This window comes from Alligator mississippiensis, chromosome 5 (assembly GCF_030867095.1).
Source record: "Alligator mississippiensis isolate rAllMis1 chromosome 5, rAllMis1, whole genome shotgun sequence".
NCBI lineage: Eukaryota > Metazoa > Chordata > Crocodylia > Alligatoridae > Alligator > Alligator mississippiensis.
The window spans coordinates 206,961,009-206,986,913 of record NC_081828.1 but is presented as its reverse complement, the minus strand read 5'-3'; the positions used below and the strand labels follow the sequence as shown (position 1 = coordinate 206,986,913).

General features: G+C 45.9%; 1 protein-coding gene across 7 annotated transcripts in view; it reads left to right on the top strand.

Moving 5' to 3' along the window:
* GALNT11 (polypeptide N-acetylgalactosaminyltransferase 11) overlaps nucleotides 1-25,905 on the top strand; it is a 93,228-nt gene that overhangs the window by 12,081 nt on the left and 55,242 nt on the right. For 2 of the 7 annotated variants that reach the window (XM_059729214.1, XM_059729213.1), the window contains exon 2: nucleotides 24,805-25,137. In XM_059729214.1, the coding sequence (XP_059585197.1) occupies nucleotides 24,843-25,137 (295 nt within the window). In that variant the 5' untranslated portion in view covers nucleotides 24,805-24,842. Of the gene's footprint in view, nucleotides 1-13,064; nucleotides 13,204-20,039; nucleotides 20,203-21,383; nucleotides 21,465-24,804; nucleotides 25,138-25,905 lie in introns of those variants that run through there. The other 5 variants (XM_014609056.3, XM_019499047.2, XM_019499057.2 and 2 more) reach the window with 5 other exon arrangements.

The following is a 25,905-nucleotide window of genomic DNA, read 5'->3' as shown; positions in this document are numbered from 1 at the left end:
GACGGGGGCTGCGTCCCTCGCCCGCCTCTGCAGGGTGGGGGGACTGCACGGTCCCTCCGTGCCTTTCCGTTGTGGCAGCGATGGGCTCTTCCATCCGCTCCAGCCAAACCTGTCTGCTGCCGGCGGTGGCGGTGGTGGTGGTGGTGGTGTGCAGGCGGTGCAGAAGGGCTGGCTCTTCGCGGCCGACCGCAGAGACCGTGTTTTGGACGCTGCTGCTAAAGAAAACAGTCGGTCCCTTGTTCAGCTTCTGCACAGGTGCGGTTGAAACTAATGAAACCCGAGACCTGTCCTGACCTCCGGCCCTTTGGTATCCAAGACAAGACGGGTTGATAAGGACGGACAAGACGCTGTGCAAGCAGCGTGCAAAGCACAGCTCCAGTTCTTCCAAAAAAAATTAATCTCATGACTTGGCTTTGTTGCTTCTTTAGACAATCAGTCCTTTATCCGGTGTCTCAAATGTTGATCATCGAGACAGGTCCTGTTAAGAGATTTCATGAGGGCAGTAGTTACGCAGGTGATGTGACTTGCTAGCACTCCAGCGTTTGCTATCACGCTGGTAATGCTGGAGCGAGCACTGTATTTTTAAGATGGCATGACTTCATTCGGGAGGAAGAGTGCAGGTGTGCGATCACGCTCGCACAAGTGTTTCTTCCCTGTTCTCGCAGTTCTGTTCTGCCTTAATGTGGACCCCGTAATGCACTCGTCTGCCTTCTCGCTGTCATTGTGCAGCGCAGTCTCCTTCAAATTTATGATCACATAATCTCTCTCTGGAGACTAAAGCAATTACATAGAAAAGTTATATTAGGAAAATTAATCTATTAGCTGCCTTCTCATGTAATTCAGAAGTGAGAAAGGAGAACCAGCTCTCTGCACATTGCAGCTTGGGAGCCTCAGCTCCAATCCATCCTCTTAAACTAAATAGCCAACACCTGGGTTAGAATTGCAGGCATCTAGACCTCATTACTGAGCTGCACAGAGGTCCTGGGGGGTTGAGATAATCAACCGGTTGCTGCCCTGCTTCCCTCCCAAACCTCTCAGAGGAACCCAGTGCCTTCTGCCTCTTGCTTTTCCCCAGCAGCAGATAAGCAGAGTTTAGGAGCCCTGCATTAGCAGGGGAGGGGAAAGAACAAGCCTGCAGTAACTGCAATAAGGCCTCATCTGTCTGCCTCAACTGAGGGAGCCAGCAGGCTTTGAAGGGTATATTTGTTGAGGGATCCTGACTGCAGGCTTAAGAGCCTGTCGCCTGGTTCCCACAATATGAAGATAGGGATGGTTTCTGAAGAGATGATTGTGGTTCTGTTGTACACAAGATTAAAACTCAGAAAAATTCCTGATCATTGCTTGTGTGCCCATGATTATAAGGAACTGGTAAATTACTGAGCAGATGACCTCAGTAACAATTTTCATAGCAATGTAAAATCAGAATAAGTGAAATACCAAGCCATTCAAGAGGAAAGGACTCCAGAAACAGAATAGGGAAGGAAATGCTATGGTGAGTTACTAGGACTTTGGAAATCTTTCTCTGCATACTATACCATCAGAATTCATACTAATAGGGATCACAAAGAAAGGAGCAGTTTCTTTGGAACAAAGGCAAGTGATGAACAACATAAAAGGGATAAGAAAATTAGTTGTCACTGAGCATCATGTAGAAGATGGAGAGCTGTCTGTAGGAGGGGAAGGTACAGTCTGCCTAGAAAAAACAGAAGGGGGGAACCCTTCTTCCTTTTATCTGTTGATGATTGTCAAGGTATTGCAGCAAGATTGTGAAGTTGAAACAAAGTGTAGCAATGGGAAGCTGGAAATGTAAAGGGGAAGCCAGCAGTTAAGGGAGCAGCCACCAAGGAGGAATACATCTCCCTGGCGCACTGTTGCAGGGAGTCATTTAGACAGGCCAAGGCAGGGCTTGAGCTCAGGTTGGCTTCAGCAGTCAAGGACAATAAAAAGTCCTTCTTCAGGTATAAAGCAGGCAAAAGGAAAGCTCGGAGCAACATAAGGCCCCTGCAGGACAAATCAGGACAGTTGGTGGTTGAAGTGGGGAAAAAAGCAGAGCTCTTCAGTGAGTTCTTTGCTTCAGTATTTCTATGTACTGACCAAGCCAATTCCCCCCACCTCAGTCATTGACGGATGTCCACATGGCACCAGTCCACTCATGGTTAGTTCTGAAATAGTTAAGGAGCTCCTGGAGGAGCTGGATGTGTACAATTCAGCAGGCCTGGATGACCTCCATCCATGGCTGCTGAAAGAACTGGTCAGTGTAATAGCTGAACCACTGGCACAGCTGTTCAAGCTCTCATGGTGCTCTGGCCAGGTCCCTGAGGACTGGAGAAGGGCCAATGTGGTGCCCATTTTCAAGAAGGGGAGAAGGGATGAGCCGGGTAACTTTAGACCAGTCAGTCTTACCTCTATTCCTGGGAAAATGCTAGAGAAAATAATCAAAGAACACATTTGTGCAGGCCCAGCAGGGGAAATGATGCTGAGGGGAAACCAGCACGGGTTTGTCACAAACCTTGTAGCCTTCTATGACCAGGTCACATACTGTCTGGACGTGGGAGCTGAGGCTGATGTCATCTTCCTGGACTTTAGGAAGGCCTTCGACACAGTTTCGCACCCTGTCCTCATTGGGAAGCTAGCAGACTGTGGAGTGGACGCCTACACGGTCAGGTGGGTGGCCAACTGGCTTAGGGACCGCACCCAGAGAGTGGTGGTGGATAGTTCCTTCTTGGCCTGGAGGGAGGTGGGCAGCGGGGTCCCGCAGGGTTCGGTCCTTGGACCAGTATTATTCAATATCTTCATCAGCGATTTGGATGAGGGCGTGGAGAGCACCCTCTTCAAGTTTGCTGATGATACCAAGTTATGGAGCAAAGTTAGTACACTGGAAGGCAGGGAGCAGATTCAGACTGACCTGGACAGGTTGGATCAATGGGCAGAGAGAAATAGGATGCAGTTTAATAAAGATAAATGTAAGGTACTCCACCTGGGAAGGAGGAACCCCCAGCACACCTATAGGTCGGGGAGTGTCCTTCTCAGCAGCTCGGAGGCAGAGAGGGATCTTGGAGTCGCAATTGACTCCAAGATGAACATGAGCCGGCAGTGTAACGAGGCCATCAACCAGGCCAATTGCACCTTGTCGTGCATTAGCAGGTGCATGACTAATAGATCAAAGGAGGCGATGCTCCCCTTCTATGCGGCACTGATCAGGCCGCAGTTGGAGTACTGTGTCCAGTTTTGGGTGCCGCACTTCAAGAGGGATGTGGGGAATCTCGAGAGGGTCCAGAGGAGGGCCACTTGCATGATTAGTGGCCTTTGTGATAGACCCTATGGGGGGGAGGTTGAGAGAGCTGAATCTCTTCAGCCTTCACAAGAGATGGCTGAGGGGAGATCTTGTGGCCACCTATACATTTATTAGGGGAGGTCAACGGGGAATAGGGGAAGCACTGTTTACTAAGGTGCCCCAGGGAGTGACTAGGAATAATGGGTGTAAACTAGTTGAGAGTGGGTTTAAGTTAGATATTAGGAAGAAATTTTTCACAGTAAGGGTGGCTAGGATCTGGAATGGGCTTCCAAGAGAGGTGGTGCTATCACCTAGCTTGGAGGTCTTCAAGAGGAGGCTAAATAGTCACCTGGCTGGGGTCATCTGACCTCGGTCCTCTTTCCTGCCATGGGGCAGGGGGTCGGGCACGATGATCCATTGTGGTCCCTTCCGACTCTACAATCTATGAGTCTATGAGGCGAAATGAGGTTTGGGAAGATATTGTCCAAGAATAGAATGGTTGGTCATTTTGCCAACTCGCTGAAACACTAGCAAATAGCATCTCCTGTCTGATTCGAAAAATTTCAGATTATTAAGCATCAATGAACTTGAGTAAGAATAAATAGCACACTTGGGTCTTCAAGAAATGCTGGGTTGAAAGTGCTTTTGCTTGCTGTTCAAGGTAAAGTATGCAGGTTGTTTTAAAAGTATAGGTATAAAGACTTATTTTACTTTCATTAAACCGTTTGTTCAGAGGTAGTGAAGCTTTTTTAAATTTCAGCTCCTGTTAAAGGACATGGGAAACCCATAATGACAAATTGTCATTCTTCTCTAACCATATAGCAAGTCTTGGTGGGAAAAAAGTGGAGCTGTGGCTACTGTGTCATCTATACAAAGCAACAGTGAGAGGAAAGATTTGTTTGACATCTTTGACCAGCTGTGTAGTTGGTAGAGATGTTGGCTTTCAGGCACAAAATGCATTTCCTCAAGCCTCAGAAATAAGCAGACAGCTGAAGCTAAATACTGGTTAAAACAGTTAAAACTTTTGTGTTAGCCCTTTATGGTAATAGAAGTGGTCCTTTTGAAAAAGGAAAGTGGGCTGTAGTGAGCAAATAAGTTGTCAGAAATAACACAGTGGTGCCATTGCACCTCCCTTTCCGATGATGCTGTTGGAGCAGCAGCTGGGACTTTTTTTTTTGAGTCTGAAAAGCAGGTAAGAACGCCCCACCCCACTCTCCACAACCCTCTCTCTTCCCCTCCTGTGATCAATGGCATATCCCCCCCTGCCCCTGGTTCTCTGCAGCCCCAACTGGAATGGGATGGGAGGGCCCCATGCACCCCTGCAGCTGGAGCAGGGAGAAGAGGAGGTGCCAAGTTGGGGAGAGGGGAGGTTCTCACCTGATTTGAGAACTTAAACATCCCTGGCTGCAGCTCTCACACCGTGGTCTGCCTGCCCCAATGGGGGTGGGGGGAAGCTGGGGGTGGAGATGATCCTGCAGCTCTGGTCACTGCTCCTGCATCCCGCCTACCTTTACAAAATCCTTGATCTGTTCATGGAAGTAGTCCCAGAGAAAGTGAAGAACAGCCTAAATTCACCTAATTTTGGGTTAAAAAAAGGACAGTTCAAAAAAGAATGCAGCACAGAGATTTTGGTTTTATAGCCACTCTTTAGCAACATATGGAAAAAATGTCTGAGTGGCTTGTTTGGTCTGTCTTTGAATGCTTCTCCTGTGAGTCAGTGTTAATTGTGTACTAGAATTTTTAAAATGTGAATACTTGCTTTCTAAATTCTGTGCAATCCTCTTATTCCATTATAATGAGCAAAAGCTAACTTTTAAGCAGCACCTGATCCCAGGTATATCTAAGAATACACTGGTTTTACTGCCTCCTAAATTCTCCTGTTTAAGATGGGAAGGTACAGGAGTATGGAGCTAAACACATTGCTTCATGCACGCCAAGGATGGATTGAATGCCCATGTGATCATCTGTTAGAATCATATGCGTCTCTGCCTCTTGTACAACATTGGGCTCAAGTAAAAGAAGGATTTTTGTAGGGATATATCTTCATCAGTGTTAGCTTTCAGATGAGAAGGCAGATCCTCTGGTGTGATTTCTTTCAATGGTTTGAAACTGGACTGAGCAGCACTGGTGTGAGCCATAACATCCATCAGTGGAAAGGGTCTTTATGATGACAGGGGGGTGTTGAGTTGATATACCTATGCTTATTGTATCCTTAATGCAGTTAATACTACACAGAGCTCTGTGTGCTGTGTTGCATAGAGTTAAACGAGACTTCTGTATCGCCTGGGCAAGTTTTAACATAACAAGCCCTGATCTGAGGCTGATAGGAAAAGGCAAGCCCCCCATAACTGAGATCCAGATGCTCACCCTGTTCCATCATCCCTTACTGCTGAGAGGAGGGTGTTGAGACATCTGCCTTTCCCTGAACACAGCCTAGGATGGAAGGTCTTCTCCTATTTTGGTCTTTTGCTTGGTAGGAAGGCCTGCATTTCCCAGCAATTCAGGTTTTGTTGTGCATGTCTGCACACCAGGCTAGACTGGGTGCTTCTACATGTGACACTATGTCTTCGTAGCAATCTGCTACGGCAACATAGTGTCCACAGGCCAAAACCATGATGCTGCCATTACGTTGCAGTAGCAATGCGCTTCCTCATTATAGTGTGGTGCTGTGGTGACATAGGGGCTAAAAATAACTGTGCGCTGCCAGCACGGCGCAGTGCGGGCTGTTACTGTGCCGTCATTTAGTATTTCCTTTTGAAAGAGAGCATCCTTTCCTGGAATTACTAAATGATGGGGCAATAATGGTGCCATAGGGGCATGTGTAGACATGTCCACTGTCTGCTTTGACACAACGACTCAGTAAAAAAGCAATCGCACCAAGCTGAAAAATTGATTATTTTTTTTTAATTGATCTGGTTAAACCAGTGTAAAACCCCTACAGAGGCAAGCTGGACTTGACTTTTATCCTAGTTAATTACAGATGTAAGCTAAACTAAGAGTGAGAATTAACTGGGTCTTAAATACATACTTGGGGGATGGAATTTACTCTGATTTTGTCTAGAACAGTCTATAAACAGACTCTGGTAGACTTTCATGCAGGGACAGAGAATGATCCCTCTTTCCAGGAAAGGTAAAACTGTACTTGTTGTTTTTGCCACCTAATCCATTGCATTCACAGAGCAGCCTCTCCTTTTCTGGTATTTGCCCTCTGATTCCTAAAATATAACTTGTGGGTTCTTCCACTGTCCCTACCCAGTTGGACTACCAAACCATCCTGCATATTTGTCCACAAATTTGCTTTCTAAAGAAAGGTGTACCAGTGAATCCCTATAGAGCAGATGCAGAGTGCTTTTATTGGTATAGCTTATTCCAGTTCCCTGGATGAAATATGTTACTGTTTTTTGTTGATATAACTGCATCTATTCTAGGGTTTCTGCTGACATGGCTATGTCAGTTAGGAATGTGAGTTTTCTGCTCCTAGCACATGGCTGTGCTGGCTGAACTTAGTGTACTTCAGGCCTGGGTTGTCTGAAAGGTAGCAGCTGATGGTCTCGGAAAGCAATTTCAATGCTGCGTAAACAAATGGATCATTCTGTATGACTGCAATTTCCTGTAAGCTTAGTGTGGTTTTGCAGGTGCAAGTCTGGAGTTAAGACTGTATAAGATAAAACTAAAAAAACAAAAAACCCAAAACTACCCAAACTCAGCAGATTGTGTGAAGGGACAGAGTTGTCACAATTTACCAAAGAGATTAATCTTTTCTATCTCTGCGGTCTGTGGACCTGTTTTTGCAAACTTTACTTAGGTAAAACTCAGCTTTTTATTTCCAAGAAAATTTTTTTTTCCCTGCCAGGATTTCTGGATCAGGCACTTTCAAACTCAGGCTGCTCCTTGATGCTTTGAAATTACTTGTGTTCCTAACCAGCGTGTCACAACTCTCTTTAGTGGAAATAGATTTTTCTTGTCTCTGCTATTAGAGCAAACAAGTATAGGAATTTTTTTCGTTCATACTTGGAACTGCACTTCCAAGTATTGAGAGAGAGAGAACAGGAAGTTAAAGTGAAATGTAATCCATGCTCCTCCTTTTCTGCTTCCCAGGGACTGAGTGTCCAGTATCTGCTGAAAAAGGAGTTAGGAAAGCTGTGTTCTGTCCCAAAACTTTTTAGAAATTTTGTGGTGTCTCCTTTAATTTCATGTGACTCTTCCCATGTTCTACTGCTTTCCTCTCTCTTTCTGTGCCTTACTTTTGCCTTTCCTGCTGAACTGCTGCTTGAAATGTGTGTGTAGAAGATCGCACTTGCTCTGCTGCTCAGCACTTGGACGAGAATGCACTGCAGGGCATTCAGGGACTCGAGTTTAGCCTTACACCTTCCATCTATTCGGAGGTGTTTTCAGACTGGAGGATGTTGGCAGCCCCAGCTTCTGTGTGTGACACAGCTATGGTGGTTGTGGGAGCAAGAAGCACAGGTTCCTGCTCTTCTGTCCCAGAACTCGGATTTGCTAAGCTTTCCCATAGTTCCAGTTACTGTAGTTTGAGAGCCTCACAACCTGTACTGTACGTCTCCTAATGCATGAGAGGTGTCAATATAGTGTTACTCCCATTTTACAGAGGGGATCTGAGGTGTAAAGTGACTTGCCCAAATCACACAGGAAGCTCGTGACAGAGCAGGGAGCTTAATTTATTTGTCCTGTGGCTCAGCAGTGCCCTATCCATGAGGCCATACTACCCACCAGGCCGGATGATGCACAGGGGAGGGAGCGTGGAATTTATATCTCCAGTAGGGGTGCACCGATAGAGATTTTGGGGGCTGATACCGATAGCCTATTTTTAAGGAAGCATATCGGCTGATACTCATCTGATTTCTGTGATATGGCTGTGTGCAGCTGGTAAGTCTGTTGTGGTGGAAGGGGAGGGAAGGGACATGGCAGATCAAAGGCCCCTGCCATGAGGGAGGGTGTGGGGGCTGGGGCAGGCGCTGCCCAGGTGGGGTGGGTACAGGACGGGGTGGCAGCTTGTGTGGGGGATGCAGGGGTGGCTTCTGCTGCTGTGTGCACCCTGGGAGGGCATGGGGGGAAGGGGGCGTGTCTACCCCCACATCTGCACAGGGCGCGGGTGGGGTGGGATGCATCTGGGGCAGCACTGGGTAGGCAATGTTGGTGGCAGTACTGGGAGGCGGCTACAGGAGAGGGGCTGCAGCCACTCCAGAAATCGCTGTAGCTGCCCCATAGTCCCCATCCCAGCACCGCAGCTGCCTGCCCTGCACAGATCCAGCGCCCCCTCCCCCTGGTTCCCTCCTGGATGAACAGCAGGAGCAGCAGTGGGAGCTGCTGGACAAGTTATGCACTGCGGCGGGAGCTACCCCCCCTTGCTGTGCCCCCCAAACGAGCTGTGGCTCCATCCTGTGCCCCCCCTCTACCCTGGCTGGACAGTGCCTGCCCCAGCCCCACACCCTCCTCACTGTGGGAGTCTTGATCTGTGCCCGACTGTGTCCCTCCTCTCTCCCCTTCCACAACACCAGACTTAACAGCTGCATGCAGCTCTCCAAGCTGTTCGCTGTGCTACTCGCCGCCAACGTGCTGCATTGCGGCTGCGTGCACGTACGGGCCATTTATCAGCCAAATTATCGGCTGCATCGGGCTGATTTCCGATATAGACAATTTTCTTTATATCGGTGCTGATCCGATATTGGACCAGTGTATCGGTGCACCTCTAATCTCCAGGATTCTTCCACGCTGACACCAGTTTTGGCAGGCAGTCTTGAGAATGTGGCCTGCTGTATGGCTGCCTCTAGAAATTTAAGTCTTCCATTGAAGAAAACTGGCTGCAAAGCAAGGAGTACTTCATTCAGCAAATCCTAGAGTCTCAGCACAAAAAAAACTTTTTCTTGTTTATAGAGTGGAAGTTGTACATCTCAGCTCTTCCACCTGGTGCTAATACCAAGGGTCTTCTCTTCAGTTCTATGCTGGAGGTGTAAAATCAATGGGCTCAAAGAGAGATCTGTATTTCTGCCTTGCCAGAAGCGCAAATTGGCTTCAAGGTTCAAATAAAACTTTGTTTGAACTGTTTCTTGAGCTTGTTCTAGTTATTTTGAGGTAATGTTTATTACTAAAATATCCAGACCTGTAATATATTCACGTTACTTGTAAGAATTTTCCATCACCCCAGGAAGTGGGGGGGAAGAAAATCAACAGGAGCTAGGAATGCTTACCAGCTTAGAAAGAGTAAGTTATAAAATGGTTACCCTAGAGCTGCAATTGCTTGGCTTTTCCAAATAAAGACCATTTTTTCCCCCAGGATGCCTTTCAGAGAAGTTCCTATAGAAAGATAGCCCTAGGAAAAGATATGGATCAGGCAGTTGGAAATAAAGATGCTGTTATAGGAGGGGTTGTGCTTATATATTTTTCTATGAGCATATAATTTTCATATTATCCTTTACTTTGTGCTTAGAGCCACTTGGCTAATACTTGCTTCTTCAGTAGAATTGCACTTGTGCATGCTAGCTCTAAACAGTTGCTTTTAGTTTTGAAGCACAGCAAATGCATTGCCAGCTTTTTTTTTAATACTTTATACATCAAAAATAATTTACATAAGGTAAAAAATTGCAGTAGATTCTAGTTGACCAGCTTCAGCTGTGGAGGCAGACTGCGTTGCAGTTGGTAGCTCATAGATTAGCATAGGAAGTTAACGTGGCTGTTATCTTGGGAGAGTTAGTCATAGTTTCATAGTTGGTAGGGTTGGAAGGGACCTGACCAGATCATCAAGTCTGACCCCCTGCCATGGCAGGAAAGAGTACTGGGGTCAAACGACCCTGGCAAGGTGTTCATCCAGCCTCCTTTTAAAGACCCCCAGGGTAGGAGCCAGCACCACTTCTCTTGGAAGTTGGTTCCAGATGCTAGCCACCCTGACAGTGAAGTAGCGCCTCCTGATGTCTAGTCTGAATCTACCCTCGGCCAGCTTGTGACCATTATTTCTTGTCACTCCTGGTAGTGCTCGGGGGAACAGGGACTCCCCCCAATGCCTGCTGGTCCCCTCTGACTAGTTTGTAAACAGCCACTAGATCCCCCCTCAGCCTTCTCTTGTGGAGGCTGAACAGGTTCAGGTCCCCTAGCCTCTCCTCGTAGGGCCTGCCCTGCTGCCCCCTGATCGTGTGAGTGGCCTCCTCTGGACCCTTTCCATGTTGTCCACATCCCTCCTGAAGTGCGGCGCCCAGAACTGGACGCAGTACTCCAACTGCGGCCTGACCAGTGTCGCATAGAGGGGGAGGATCACCTCCTTGGACCTGCTTGTGATGCATCTGTGCATGCATGACAAGGCATATGGTTGGCCTTCGTGACCATGTCCCCATACTGTCAGCCCATGTTCATTTTGGCATCAATAATGAGTCCAAGATCCTTCTCTGCCTCTGCGCTGACGAGAAGGGAGTTCCCCAGCCTGTAGGTATGCTGCTGGTTCTTCCTCCACAGGTGCAGCACCTTGTACTTGTCAGCGTTGAAACCCATCCTGTTCTCATCTGCCCACCCCTGTAACCTGTCTAGGTCTGACTGCAGCCTATTCCTCCCTTCTAGTGTGTCCACTTCTTCCCACATCTTAGTGTCATCTGCGAATTTGAACAGGGTGCTTTTTAAACCCCCATCCAAGTAGCTGAAGCTGTTGAACAGTGCAGGCCCGAGGACCGAGCCCTGGGGGACCCCACTGCCCACATCCCTCCAGGTCGAAAATGACCCATCCACCACCACTCTCTGGGTGCAGCCCTCCAGCCAGTTAGCGACCCATTTGACTGTGTAGGTGTCAACGCCATAGTCTCCTAGTTTTTTAATGAGAATGGGGTGAGAGACAGTGTTGAAGGCCTTCCTAAAGTCCAGAAAGACCACATCCACTGCTACCGCTGCGTCTAAGGATTTTGTGACCTGGTCATAGAAGGCCACCAGGTTGGTCTGACAGGACCTGCCTCTAATGAACCCGTGTTGGTTGCCCCTAAGCATAATCTCCCCTGCTGGCCCCTTGCAGACATGCGCCAGGATAATTCTCTCAAAAAGCTTGCCCAGGACCGAGGTAAGACTGACTGGCCTATAGTTTCCTGCCTAACTGTGAAGACTTAACTCTGCTAATATATTTAGATATAATTTTCCAGATAATAAAGGAAAAAAAGCATTAGAACATAAAGAAAGTGCACGAAGGAACTTTGTGCTTCAATTCTCGACCTCTTCTGGTGTGGAGAAGATAAGCCGACAGGCTGTGAATTCTGTGAATTCTAGCTCTGCTTGGCAAGATGGAAGCAGATTGTCCTCTTCATGCTGGCTCCGTGAGGACAGCTGTGACCCTTGGGAACGATTGGATTTGTCAGTCCTGTTGGAGCAGCCTTGCCTAACTAATGCTTCTGACCCTTACCTGCAGGCAACCTAGGTGTCCTGTAAAGTTCCTTTGTCTAAGCCCCAAAACGCTTCAGATGTATTTTCTTCTGCACAAATGAAAATGAAATCCTGCGGTGAATTCTATGCAACATTGTGTCTTCATGGATCTTATTGCAGGATTGGACCTTAGTCCAACCTGCCACGTGAGTTCAGCCAGGAATGTGTGCGTAGTATGCTGTGCATGCACAATACATACAAGCTCAGTGAAATCAAACCTAATTTTTAGTGGCCCACTCAAAAGTACTTTTGCTCACAGAGGTATATTTGGCTGCCAAATGCCAGTGCTGTTTCCCGGGGTTTAGGTTGTAGCCGTGTTGGTCTAAGGATATAGGCAGACAAGGTTCCTTGGGTGAATTTGATATCTTTTATTAGACCAACCCAAATGGTTGGAGAATAGTTATTAAGCAAGCTTTCAGGTTCAAAAACCCTTCGTCAGGCTAAGGACGCTGCAGCAGTTGCTGCGTGCTCTTCCTGGATGGAATGTCAATGCTGTTTCCCAGCTTTTTTGTCCAAAGAACTATTCAAAAGAAGTCTCAGGATTTTCTTATAATGGGGGGAAATGTGTTTTCACTTGTATTAGCTCTGGGAAAAACAAGCCAAACCACTTTTGGTCAATTAACAAACGGAGAATCAAGAAGAAGAAAAGTCTAAAATATTTCAGCCCTAACACTGGAAGTTTACAAGTTCAACTGTTTTGAAAAGCAAGGAGCAAATGGGCAATCAGAATGGAAATATTTGCACAGCTTTAACAGTCCCCTAATGCTCCCATTACAATCAATGGTGTGAAGATGCTGTGATGATGGATGCTTCAATAATATCCTAGACTGGTGGTTCTCAACTTTTTTAGATTCAAGGCACCCCTCCATACCTTATGTGAACTGAATGGCACCCCATTTCAAAAACTAACTTACGGTATTTATTACAGTGCATACCTCCTTGTAGAGGGGCTAGACAATACGGGTGCGGGAACGGCCAGGCAGGGACTGAGCCTGGCCAGGGTCAGTGCTTATCTGCTTTATCTCCTCATAGCTGGCTTATCTCCTTACACCTTGGGGCATACTTCAAAGTATCTTGGGGCACCCTTGGGTGCTTCTGCACCCTGGCTGAGAATCACTGTCCTAGATGTAGTTAGCATTTACACTTCTGCAGTAATCAGCAGCACAAAGTCTTACCACTGCTTGTGCTGCCAAACATATGGATCATGCATTAGTTTAAAAAAAAAGTTCACAGTGCTCTCTCTGGGACAGGGGATGCAGCCAAATCAGAAATAGTTTTGCAGCATTCATTTTCTAAGATCTCATCCAAATTAGCCTGTCGTCATAGAGAGACGTGTGCTTGTTACTAGCCTCCTTGGGACTCGTAAGCAGTACTCGGAAGCAAAGTGTTCAGTGTCAGACTCAGTGTTTTATTGTTCGTTGGGACTGAAGAGACCAGCTGGATTTGACCTAGCTGCAGTAAATATGCTTTCACCACGTAACCTTGCCCTGTTTTTGTAGTGTTGGCTTTGCTGGAGAAAGGTAAGCACTCCCCCCCCCCCCCCATTAGTTGTTTTGTATTCATCCTTTTCTTTTAGGGCTCTAATCTGCAAAGGAATAAGTAGGTAGCTTTAAAACCTTTATAAATGTATTGGGAAACTTACTTCCATGGGGTTGACCTTGCAGGCTTTTTAGCATATGTCTGATTAGTATTGTATAGAGCACTGGAGTCTTGTTGAAAACTAGTGTGTTTAGATATGAACGCTTGCTTGTTTAATGGAGGTGAGGCTGAATCAAAGGCCACTGTTCAATGCGTCTTTAATTTTATAGCTGTGTCTGCAAGGGGTGATTGGTGGATGACTCCCAGGATAGGTGTTGTTTGCATTACAAAATGCCCACAGATTTAAAAAAAAAACAAAAAACTTTTTTTTTTTTGGAACTAGCACACAGGTCTTCCCGTTTGTCTAGGAGCTGTTTCAGCTAGTGAAAAGAAAATACCCTTGCACTGATGAGAAGAGAAATCTTTGTTTAGCATCTCAAAGGAAGAGGATGTCGTGAGCGGCATGCTGTGTGTTTGTGTGCCAGATGGCTTAAAATAACAGCCAGCAGAGAAATCCTACATCACCGCACGTTGTTAAGAGGAGGGCTAGGCAAGAGAATGCCATAGGTGGACTGGTGCCGGGTGTGTGGGTAGACAGCAGCATCTTAGCGTGAAAGGAGGACTGTGCAGCACAGCTGAGTAAACCCAGCTTCTGACCACCACTTCGTTAGCTTGGCGTCGAACACTTTCTGGTATTTATAAGTTGGTATTTCTAATCCAAATGTACTTGAATTCTCTAAGCATGAACTGGACTCTTATGAATCTGACACAAGGCTGTATCGCTAATTAGACCTAACATTGGTATTCTGCCTGTGTTATCCTGTGTATTGATGAGAGAGTCTGCTATTGAGGGGATTTTATTTTCCCCTTCCAAAGAAGTCTAGCTGTTCTGTGCCTATACACCCTGGTTGGTTAAACCTGTGCAAGCGTGAGGGTACCCTACTGTACTCTGTCACCCAGCAGAGGGTCACACCGACATGTTTTTCATAGGAGCTCAGCACGTGCAGCTTCCGTGGACTGCAGTTCAGTTCATTGCTGACCATTAGACAGCACTTCTGAAAATCAGGTGACAATTAGCTTGTTTCCCTATCTGTAAGATGAAGTAAATATATTGTATTTGGAGGTTAAATTGCCTGTTGAGTGCCTTAATGGCAGGAGCTGTAATATGCAGACATATTGATGTCTTTTATACTTTACTTCAGATGTAGGAAGGTGGGTGTGTGCAACTCCTGCTGATTTCAGTAAAACGCTGTGACTCCCATTTGACCCTGAGCTCATCAGCGACTTGCTTAGGCCTTTCAAAGCTGTGTTTCATAGACTCATCTTATTTAAATGAATGGGCATGTACTCCTAGATTTGTACTGTGCAATTAGGATATGGCGAACTTTATCCCACATCCCCAGAATCGGGCATCTTGCCATGCCATGTGGGATTTTAGGATTCAGGATAAAATTTGTCATATTCCAATCTTGCAACAGGTGAGTGAGGAGCCCACCATCGAGGACTCTGTCCCTGATGCCAGGGTGCTCCAGGAAATGCGGTACTGGGGCTGGTCCCTGAAAGGGTGCAGTGGGAAGCACAACATCAACTTGCATGGGGAGCTCCCAGCTGATGGGATCTCTGTGCATCAGCAGGCTGACAGCTGTGATGCAGCCTTGCATGCGGCCTGCCAATGTCCCCATGTGAAACATTTTTTGTGGCTAGTTTCTTGTTTGGTTGCACCATTAATTGCCTGAATGTATGGCAGGTTTACTATTTATGATGTGATTTACATGTTAATTGTCATAAATATAATGTCTGTAGGAGGCCTTAGAGTCTTTTCCTCCTTATTTCCTCACAGCTGGTTGCTGGCCATTATGTAGGTTGACCATTTTTAATGGTTTCCAGTTTGAGAAAGTTGCCTAATTTCTCCCCCCATTCTCCTTCTCTTTCCTCAATTTACAAGTCAAGAAACTGGGAGAATGAGATTTGCGTTGTGGCACTTTAAAGTGGAAAGCCCGTATAAGAATTGAGATTACACACTTGTTTGTTGCAACATAATAGTCTCATTTGCAGTCTACAGTAGCTGACTCCTCCTGTAATGGCAATAATTTAAACAGTTGGAAACCCTGCATTTGGTGAATGAAAGAAAATCCTCTTCAGTAGATCATGCTGGTAGGTGAATCTCATGTGCTAGTAAAAAGATGGTAGAAACTTATTTGTTGGGAGTCAAATTGTGTGGATTCATGGTCAGCTGTTTGCTGTGCTCTTGAATCTAAGCTTTTGTTTAAATATATATTTCTGGCCTTTGAACAGAAGAAAATCATTGGAGTGTGAGCCAAGTGTCAGACACTGCAGTTATATCTGCTGAAACGATAGTTCTTGGGTGGTATGAAAAAGTTAATTAGTGTTAACTGTAAATCCAGGAGAACATAAGGACTGCCATTTCCTGGGTCCAACCATAGATCTGTGATTCTCAACCTTTTTTCAGACTCCAGGTACCCCTTGGCAGACTTGATGCAGTCCTAGGAAAATGCCAGCTCTTAGTTTTCACCTGTTTTTTGACGACAGAAATATAACAGAGCAATTTTTCTGTTGCAAAGAACTGAGGAAGACCCCAATATTTTTGGCGCTATGGAGTCTTATTAGAGTCCTCTGGGTTTACCTTGTGAACCATGTTTGTACATTTAACAGTGCTTAGCATTGTGTGGCACCCTACAGCACCCTCGAAAGGACCTCTCTCAAGGCTTTGCAGAGGCTCCTAGGGTTTTAAGAGGTGTGGTGTTTGATGGGGTATGCCTTTTGCTGCTTCCGAGTGTTCATGTACAAGCAACAGCTTTTTAATCTGAGAGGTCTTCCCCTACAAGACTTCGGCAAACTGCCAGATTTCTGCTAGCACCTCCTCAGCTCTGGAAGCTGGTCTGCTCTTAGATCTGTAGATGCAGAGACCTCCCATCTGAGCCCCAGCTGAAAAATCACAGCTGGTGGTGCTGGTAACAGGGGTCCCCCGAGTGTGCTAGAAGATAATCTTGGCTCACATTACTTGTATCGGAAACCTCCTGGACTTTGTCAGGCAGGGATGGGCAGATTCGTTTGCGGCGGCCCAGAGCAGGGAGCTGCCCATGCCACGTTCTCCGAGCTGCTTGCTTCAGGAGGGCAAGGCCATCCTGCCACCAACCTTCCTTGCCTGTGCCCAACAGGTCTGGTGAGAGGGCAGTCTCTGGCTGCCACATCCCACAGCCCTCTGGAGCTTGTCCTGGGACTCCTGCCTTAGCAGCCCCCCTGGCATTCTCTGCTACCCCCTCTGAGCAGCCTAGGGGACATTAAACCTGTTCATCCTCATCACCTTCATATGCTCATACTCCATACCATTCACCACCTTGCCCTCACATCTTGTCTAGACACAACATGGTGAGATGCTTTTGAGGGTGAGGAGACCTATACTGCACCTCAGTCCCATGACCTATCGGAGACATAGGCTGGCAGGTCCTGCATGGAGTCTTCAAGCAGAATTTCACTGGGCAACGTCCTTTGATTCCTTAGATGCCTTCATGGGGCAGTGGGCACTAACCAAATTTCTGTGCTTGGTGCCCTCCCTTGGCATCCTGGTTATTAGCCTGTAACCTTCACTCCCATTCCTGTTGTTTATTGTCCCAAGGAATCAGTTGTTGTTCAACTAGTAGTTGTCCTGGTGGGTCTAGGCTCAGTGTCACGGCACAATAGTCTTGTTTCAAGCAGTGGCAGAGTAGATGCCGACGGGTAGGGCAAACGGGGTATGTCCAGAATGCCCAGTGAAGATGACTTCAGTTCTTACTGCTGTTAATGCTAATCTTTCACTCCAAACATGGAAATTGTTGCATGCAATTATTGCAAGTGACACCTAAACTTGACTCTGTGAGTGGGAGAGTGCTGCCCTCCTCTTAGTCTAATCCATATTTATTATACTGTAAATACTGCTTTTTCTAGAAACTTTCTGCACAGATTTCATAGATGTTAGGGCTGGAAGGGACCTTGGAAGATCGAGTCCAGTCCCTTAAAAACACACTGACCCCTTTCCACTGCAACAAGAACATTTCCTTGTTACTTCACTCACCCCAGCTAGGACTTGAACTCAGATCTTCCACGTGGTAGGCAGAAACTCTACCACACAGCCACCAGTGTGAACAGATGAAAAGTAAAAACGATGTTGGTGGGGGAATTGGGGGAGAAGGGGAAACTGTTAACAAAGACTTCGCTGTTGCCCAAGCTCGGCATCAGAAGCAAGGAAGTTGTTGTCAAGCTAAGGATATCAAAGGAGGAAACACAGATACTTGGATAGAGCTAAGATAACGAAGTGATGTTTTCTCCTAAATAGCCACTCCTTCAGAAAGATCTTCCGCAGGTTTGTTTCCTTACTTCCACTGACAACTATAATATCAGTTTTAGCAATTTCTTACATTTCTGATCAAAAAAACTAGGAGCGCACACATACCCACACACGTCTCTTTTCTTCCCTTCACTAAAAGGGTCCAGCTCTTGCAGGCAACCTTACAGGAAGTTAGTGGCATGTTTCAGGAAACCTATTTCGAAGAATCCAAAGCTGTATTTATATTGTTTTCTCGCACAATTCTGACTCTGGTTTAAAAAAGTTGAGGTTAAGCTGTTCCTCTGTTTGACCTTTGACAGGCTCAAGTTTTGGCACAGTGACTGAACATCTAGTCAGAAGGTGAGTTTACAAAACCTTTGAGGTGAAGCCAAACAAATGCTGGTCTTTAAGCAAGGGCTGGTTAAAGTTCTTCTAACCGTCCCTTACTCTTTAAGCCAAACTCTTGTGAAATGCATTCTGTACTTAGTGTTTTCCTGCAACGATTGAAGGCTCAGGTGTCTGGCGGTTCAATATTTGTTAGAATGAGTTACCAGCTGGGGCAGGGACAGCTGTTTGACATTCAGTGTCATTGTTTCTGGCCACTTATTAATGGATTTAAACATTAGCACTTTTGATGATTGATTCAGTTCTTAGGTTAGGAATGAGAGGAGGTGGTGTACCTTACGACTTATGCCGAGGGGGTGGGTGACATTAGACTGAGAGACAGTATAGTTTCTCCAGGATGCGCCTGGGAGTCAGAGGTTTGGGGTTTTTCCCTGCTCTGCTGACTGACATGCTTTTAGTAAACTGCTCAAACTCTGTCAATGCATATTTATACTGCTGTTAAAAAAAGGCAAAAAAAAGTAATAAGTAACTTGAACAACTTTTGTTCATTCTGTTACTCGTCACTGTAACAAAGAGATGATGAAAGGATAGCTTTCATTTTGTGCATTTGATTTTTTTGTACAGTTTTATAATTTCCCCAGTTATAAGTGTAGGAGAGTTGTAACCAAGATAGCTCAAATAATATGTGAGATGTAAAAGATGTTTAGAAATGGGGCAAGAGGTTTTTTGGTGATATCTTTTATTGGACCAACTGTATAGTTGGGGGAGAGGTTTAAACAAGCTTTTGGGCACAAAATGCCCTCCTTCATTTTGTGCCGGAGAGCTGTCTGGCATCTCTCCCAACTAGATAGCTAATGAATTTTGCTTCCCAAGTATATGTGGACAGTTTTTCCACTTTTGTCGGTCTCTTTGAGAAGATATGGCTGGCAGAAAAACATTTTAGAAACGGGGCTGTTTGGTCAACCCTCAGGATTGCACTTGAATTTGTTTTCAGCTTCTTTTTCTGTCTGCCTGACTGCTTGAAATCTATGATTACCTGAAAATGTAGAAAACCTCTCCCAGTCCTGTGTTGCTATGTCTTGTGCTTCTATTTCCCTACCTACAGAACAGGTTGTGATATCCTTGATACAGGAACTGCTTTTAGTGCTTGGCCAGTATATGATGAGGGTCCCTTGGGCCTATGGCACTATAGATAATAAATAATATCCCCTAATTTACTGCACAGGATATTGTGATGGTTAATTAACATTTATAATGTGCTCTGAGATAATTGGTGTTGTTAATGGGTATAAACGTTTATTATGAGGCTTAACATCTTATCTGTGGACAAAAAATGCTGGTATCTCTTCCTGTTTTGTATTCATCCAGGATGTTCTTCTGGAGGAAAGAGAATAATTGTTTGCTTAAGGTATTTTGAGAATTCCTATGCTGACAGCTATTGCCTTTCAATAATGATGGGGAAAATGCCATAGCTGACTCCAGTCTAGTCCATGCTGTAACCCCAAGGGACCTTATTAAGAACAGCTCCCTCTGGTACGCTTAAAGCCTGCATTGCTATATTGTATTTGATCTTTTTGTGTGCATTTTTAGTTAGGTTAGTCTTCACGCCACAAAACAGTCATGCTTTAATCGTGTGTTTTAGAGTGGGCTTCTTGTGGTGACTACATCTTCATATTTGCAACATAAATGAGGTTGTACTTTTATCTGTTGGCAGAATTTATCATCTGGTTAATTAAATTTTGCTTCTTTCCTTAAAGAGTTTGGAATGAACTATTTAAGCCTGCTGCCTTTGCCTAGGTGAACTCTAAGGCCAATAACACAGAGCTGTATATTTAATTGTGTGATCAGGAATGCTGATGCTACCCAGGCGGTGTGTGTATATGTAAGTGCATACAAAAATCAGTATTTCTAAATGGACCTTAAATCTTCACCACGCACCTTCTCAATGCATCCCGAGTTGAGTGGTGAGGACACTGGTAAGAGATCTTGAGATAAGAGCAGGTAGGCAGTCTGAGAGGCAGGTTCTTCACAGCATCTGGATGCGTGAGCGGCCTTGCTGGCTCAGCAGTATATGACTCAGCTTTTAATCCTGCAGTTTCAAAATCCTACAGGAGGAGGTCAGCTGGGAGAAAAGACATTTCCTTGAGCGCTTACAACACCGCTATAATGTGATGTTGTGTGTCCAGCTGAAGAGAGATGTTGGACGAGACGGTCAGTGAATACTTTAAAGAGGAAAAAGTTGTGTTCCAGAAAAGTTTGCAGAGCTAGAGAGGTGAGGAGCTTGGTTAGAGAGATGGTCTTACTGGCAGTGACCAGATAGCGTGGATAGAGGGGAGGAGGCTGTGCTCTGCTAACCGAGCAGGCAGGGGAGTGGGCAAATTGGATCTTACTTAAGCTGTGTGCTTGGAGCCCAGGTCAGTTTGTTATAAGCATAGCGCAAAGCAGGATTTTTCTTGTGTTGGAGTCTGTGTGGAGACATCCGCCAGGTCCTTCGTATATACTGTCTTGACCTGTTAGCGTTCTTGCCCTGGAGGCTCTTACTAGCTGAAAACTCTGAGCTGAGGGATTGCTTCCAAGTGATGTCCCTGCTGATCTTCATCTTAAAGCTGCCCCTGTTTGGTTCCTGGTATGAGCCATGAATTAGGAGCCTGGGGAAAGAGGGATGCTAAGGGAGGAGAGGAAACTTGGGTGGGGCTGGCTTTGCCCTGCAGTTCCAACCTTGTGCTTCCTTCCAGCGATCATATTCCTTGGGTCTGGCTAGCACAGCGATTCTCAACCAGGGTGCTAGGGCACTCTGGGGTGCCACCAGGTCCTTTGAAGGGTGCCTCAAGGTACGAGGAGGTGATCCAAGCTCAGGCTTGTCCCTGCCTAAATGACCCCCACCCCTACTGCCCAGGCCCTTGTGTAAGGAGGTAAGCCCTGTAATATAAACATTCGTTTTTTAAATTGAGCGTCACGCAAATAACCAAAGTTACGGAGCTGGGCTTGGAGTCCAATGGGAGGTGCCTTGAGTCTGAAAAGGTCAAGAACCACTGGGTTAGCCTGCCCAAGAAATTGGGTAAACATGTTTGCAGGGAGCCTGCAATGAGCTCTTTGGTGGTGTGGCAGTACTGCTAGCTGTACCTGAGCTCACAAGGTTAAAGCTAGCCCAGACATGGCTATGTGAGTTAGTCTTTGCAGGGCAGGTTTACTCTTAGATGTCTTTGAAAGAAAATGTCTGTCTAAGGAAGCGTGAAGAAGGAAGGTAATCAGTGGTCAGAAATGGTTGGTCTGTGCTGCAAGAAATGTGCTTCTGTGTGTGTGAGTCAAGGGTTGTAATCGTGCATGTACCTTTCGCGAGGTTCAGTAAGAACAAGTGCAAAGTCCTGCACTTAGAAGGAAACAATCCCATGCACCAGTACAGGCTGGGGGCTGACTGGCTGGGCAGCAGCTCTGCAGAAAAGGACCTAGGGGTCGCAGTGGGCAATAAGATGAATATGAGCCAACAGTGTGCTCTTGTTGCCAGGAAGGCCAACGACCTACTGTGCTGCATTGGTAGGTGTGTTGCCAGCAGATATGAGGAGAGCCTGAGGGAGCTGGTCTTATTTAGTCTGGAGAAGAAAAGACTGAGAGGGGATTCAATAGCAGCCTTCAAATGCCTGAAGGGGGGTTCAGAAGAGGATGGAGCTGAACTGTTTTCAGTGGTGACAGATGACAGAACGAGGAGCAATGGGCTCAAGTTGCAGCAAGGGAAGTTTAAATTAGATATTAGGAAAAACTTTCTCATGAGGAGGGTAGTAAAGCACTGGAACAGGTTTCCCAGAGAGGCTGTGGAATCTCCATCCTTGGAGGTTTTTAAGACCCAGCTAGACAAAGCCTTGGCTGGGATGATCTAGTTGGGGATGGTCCTCCTTTGAGCAGGGGGTTGGACTAGATGGCCTCCTGGGGTCCCTTCCAACCCTAACTTTCTATGATTCTGTGATAGCCAGCGGGAATGGGAGCACCTGTACCATATATAGAGAAGTAGCATATTCACCTAGATCTGGTATTAAAGCAGATTTCTCTCCTCTCCTGCCATGCAGATAACTGGCTAGTGCAGAAACTTTTTTGAGCCATGGGCTGGAACAACCTGTGCCCATATGCTGCTGCCCTCTGTGTTAATGCATATATTTGCCTATAGTGTAGATGAGCACTAATGGTTTGCAGGTCAACCGACCAGAGCCAGGATTATATTGAATGGCTGTACCTGGCCATTCAGTTGCCTTGCTTTTCTGCGTCCTTTTGTGTTTTCTGGAACTTGGGTTCACTGTGGCAACGTCCTTGACTTTCATTAACATGGGAATAGAAGACCAGTTTGTTTTTTACACTGAGCCACCTAGATCTGGTGGGGAGGGGAAATATTCAGAAATCTACAGATCTTTTTGGTATCCTTTACTAGAGCATTGGAGAATGGGCGTTTTCCACCAGATGAGCAGGTCAGCTGTATGCAGAAGGGACAGCACACAACCTAAATCCTGTTATGTCACACTTAAGCTTTCAGGCTTAAACCATGTCAGCCAGTTCTTTGTGCAGGGCTGAAATTCAGCCAGCTGGTAAATATTTATCTGAAAAAATTAAATAAGTAAAGGAGCAGTAGATGGTCTGAGCTGACGAACTTCTATGTTTGAATTGTGACATAGGCTCTGTGTATTCCTAGCCAAGTCCTTTAGGATCTGATCCTGCACCACTGCAAGAAGTGCAAGTTCTTCATTGCAGACTTCAGTGGAAGCCTGATCACAGCTGTCATCCCTTTTGTGTTTACCACTTCTAAGGAATGCGGAGATGTGTTCAGGACATAGACACTTTATAGTTTTGAAGATGACTTAGACGCAAGTGTTATTCCAATTTGTTCTTTGCCAGACTCAGTTGGGGAGTTCTGGTGAAGACTTCTGACATGCTAAGAAATCTGGTCTTTCACAGATGCTACAGAAAGATGGAAAGTGTTTTTTTTTTAAACTATGCAAATTTACCACATATTTAATATAAATTAGTGATATCTACCTCAGCCATTCCCAATCTGTGGTATGAGTACCACCAGTGGTATGCAGACAACCTGTCAGTGGTAGATGGCAGCAGCAGATGGGATACTTGGGGCACTCGTGCCCGGTGGGGTGCAGCTGCGGCCAGCGCTGCACGTCTCAGCAAGGGTCGCAGCCTCTACTGGGCTGTCTGTATCGCCAGCGCTTCCTGTGCACATATGCAGCTCTTGTACTTGTCGGGCATGGGAGGTAAGCCCCGCATGCTGGAGGTGGCTGTCTTCCCCACTGGGGCTCTGCAGCATGGGAGGAAAGCCCCAGGCACCTTCCCCTGGGGGTGGGAAAGGCAGCTGGTTTCAGCATGCGGGGCTTCCCTTCTGTGCCTGGCGAGTGCAGGGAGTGCCAGCAATACAGACTGCCTGGCAGAGGATGCACCCCTCACTGTGATGTGCAGCGCTGGCCAGAGCCGCACCACGCCGAGTGCCGTGAGCACTCCCGCCTGCTGCTGCACCATGGGGGGTGCACGGGGGGGTCTCCACAGCCCCCCCTTCCTCACACCCCACAAACCCCACACATTCGCACTGCGCCCCACAATCCCCCACATATATATGACTCTCATAGGTGTTCCAGGTCTTCACAGATAGTCTTGTTGGAAGGATTTCTGAAATAATTTAGGACAGAGGGAGGATAATGGCATATCTCCTGTTCTCCCAAAAAGCTCATTCATGATGGCTAGAAAAATCTAATCAGTGAATTTTTTGGTTCTCTGTTGTAGGTGTACTGATTCTTTTGATGCTTTAGACTTTCAATTTGGACTAGAGATGCCCCCAAACGTAACTGATTCTTGTGTACTGTATCACTTCTGGTGAGTGACCAGTCCTCCCAAGGGTGTCCCTATCACAGAGGAGGCAGCGGGCAGACTTGCTTTTCTTCGGTAAATTCCTCAGTGTGAGAGAGGATACAATGGTCATCTACCCCTGTTGCAGGGGCCAAGTCCCAGCCCCTTGCCTGTGCTGGGTCGCCTTGCCCTGACCTTGCAGGGGCCTTCTGGGATTCCAGGAAATGGCAGGTAGTGCCAGTGAGGCAGCTAATCCCAGGCCAGGTGGGAAGTGTGAAATTAGCTCGCTGTGCTACTGAGGCATTTACACTCCCCTAAAAAAAAAATGTTACCTCCTCCCCCAGACACTTCCTGCTCTTCTTTTCATGTGTGCATTTCTTTTCTTACTGTTTCCAAACTGCCCTATCTCTCCACTCTTGCCTCTAGAGAGGCTGCTTGAAAATTTCAGTCTTTTTCTACTGGAGTGGAACAAAGGACGGTGCAGTGTGCCTTGTGTTCAGGATTTCAAGTACTGAGATCCCCATTGTGCTTTCTAGTTGTAAATTTGGGGCATTTATGTTGAGGGTTTTTGGGGGGTTTTTGTTCATTTGTTTTGGTGTTTTTGCTAGCAAATTGATTGCAATCCTGTAGCACTCTGCCATAGGACAGAGTTGGAACTATAAATTCCAGGGCAAAATTTCTACCTTGATTGTTCGTTTGTTTATTGCGAATGAAAATAAGTTTATTTGAAATACTTCCAGCAAATGAAAAGTGCAGTTTTGTGGAAAATGAGTATTAAGGAAGACCCCAGGTGCTATTCAAGTGGCCCACAATATTTTAAATAAAATGCAGTTATGAGGCAGGTGCATTCTTTTGTTGTCATTGTTGGAGCAGAAAAAGAAAAAGATTTTTCTTAAACATAAAATTTAAACTAGAGAGCTGAGGCTCCAAAGAGCTTTTTATGACAATTCAGCATTTAGAATTTAATCAGTTTAAAGTGCAAACTTGCTGCAGTCTTGTAGCAGACAACATCCTCAATTCTGTGTGTTTGATTCTCTTTCAGGAAATTGAGAATGGGCCATCAACAATGCTAGGTCTACAATGGGAAGTGTCACACTTCGCTATTTCTGCTATGGGTGCCTTTTCACATCTGTGACCTGGACGCTTCTGCTCTTTGTGTACTTCAACTTCAGCGAAGAAACCCACTCTTTCAAGAATGTGCCCGTCAAGGGGCTGGAACCTCAAAAGCCAATTCCTAAAAAATTCTATCCCCGGTTCACTCGGGGTCCCATTCGCAAACCCGAGCCACAGAAGAAAGGAGGCAAGATAGGGAATCCATTGGGGAATCATGAACAGGACCCAGTGAAGGGAGACATGGATTTTTCTCCTGAAATGGGTAAGTGGGCTGGGTGGTCTGCATTACCAGTGACAACCACAGCTTAATAAGCCATAAGGTGTGAGAGAAACGTGTCCTTAAGAGAAGGTAAATTTTCTGTTTGTCTTGGTAATGGATTAGACTTCAAGTTTATTCTCTTATGATACATATTTTTGGGGGGGAGGGGGGTCTCAAATGCTGAAGGAGAGAACAACCAAACTACGTTAAAGGTACAAGCCTCAATATAACTCCTTATATTTGGGACTATTAATGGAGTTCATGTGGCAATTTACTTTAAGAAGGTGATTGAGTTGAAACTTGAAATGTTATAAGCTGAAGAGAAACTCAATCCATTCTCAGTAAAAAAAAAATAAGCATTTAAAAGCATTCCGGTTTGATAAATACAGTATGAAGAGGTCTGCTATCATGAGAATATAGAAGTACAAAATGATGTTTGAAAAGGGGTTGGACAGTACTGAAGGATTTATTCAGCTGACAGTAATTAGGACCACATCCTTCTTGCTTTACTTCAGTAATTAGGTCTCATGATTTCATGAGACCTGTTCCTACATGTGAGAAAAGCATGATTTGGCCTTCTTGTTCTTTTTTGAGGACATTTTGTGTATTTATCTCTTAACCGATTTTTTTCTCCTCCATTTCTCAAATATAACGACAAAAATCACACAGTTGGCATGTTGAATTGAAATTGGCTGTAGGACTGGAAGGAAGGTAATGCAGATCATAGATCCAGTGTCTTGACTACTTCCATTGAAAATATTGTATAACACA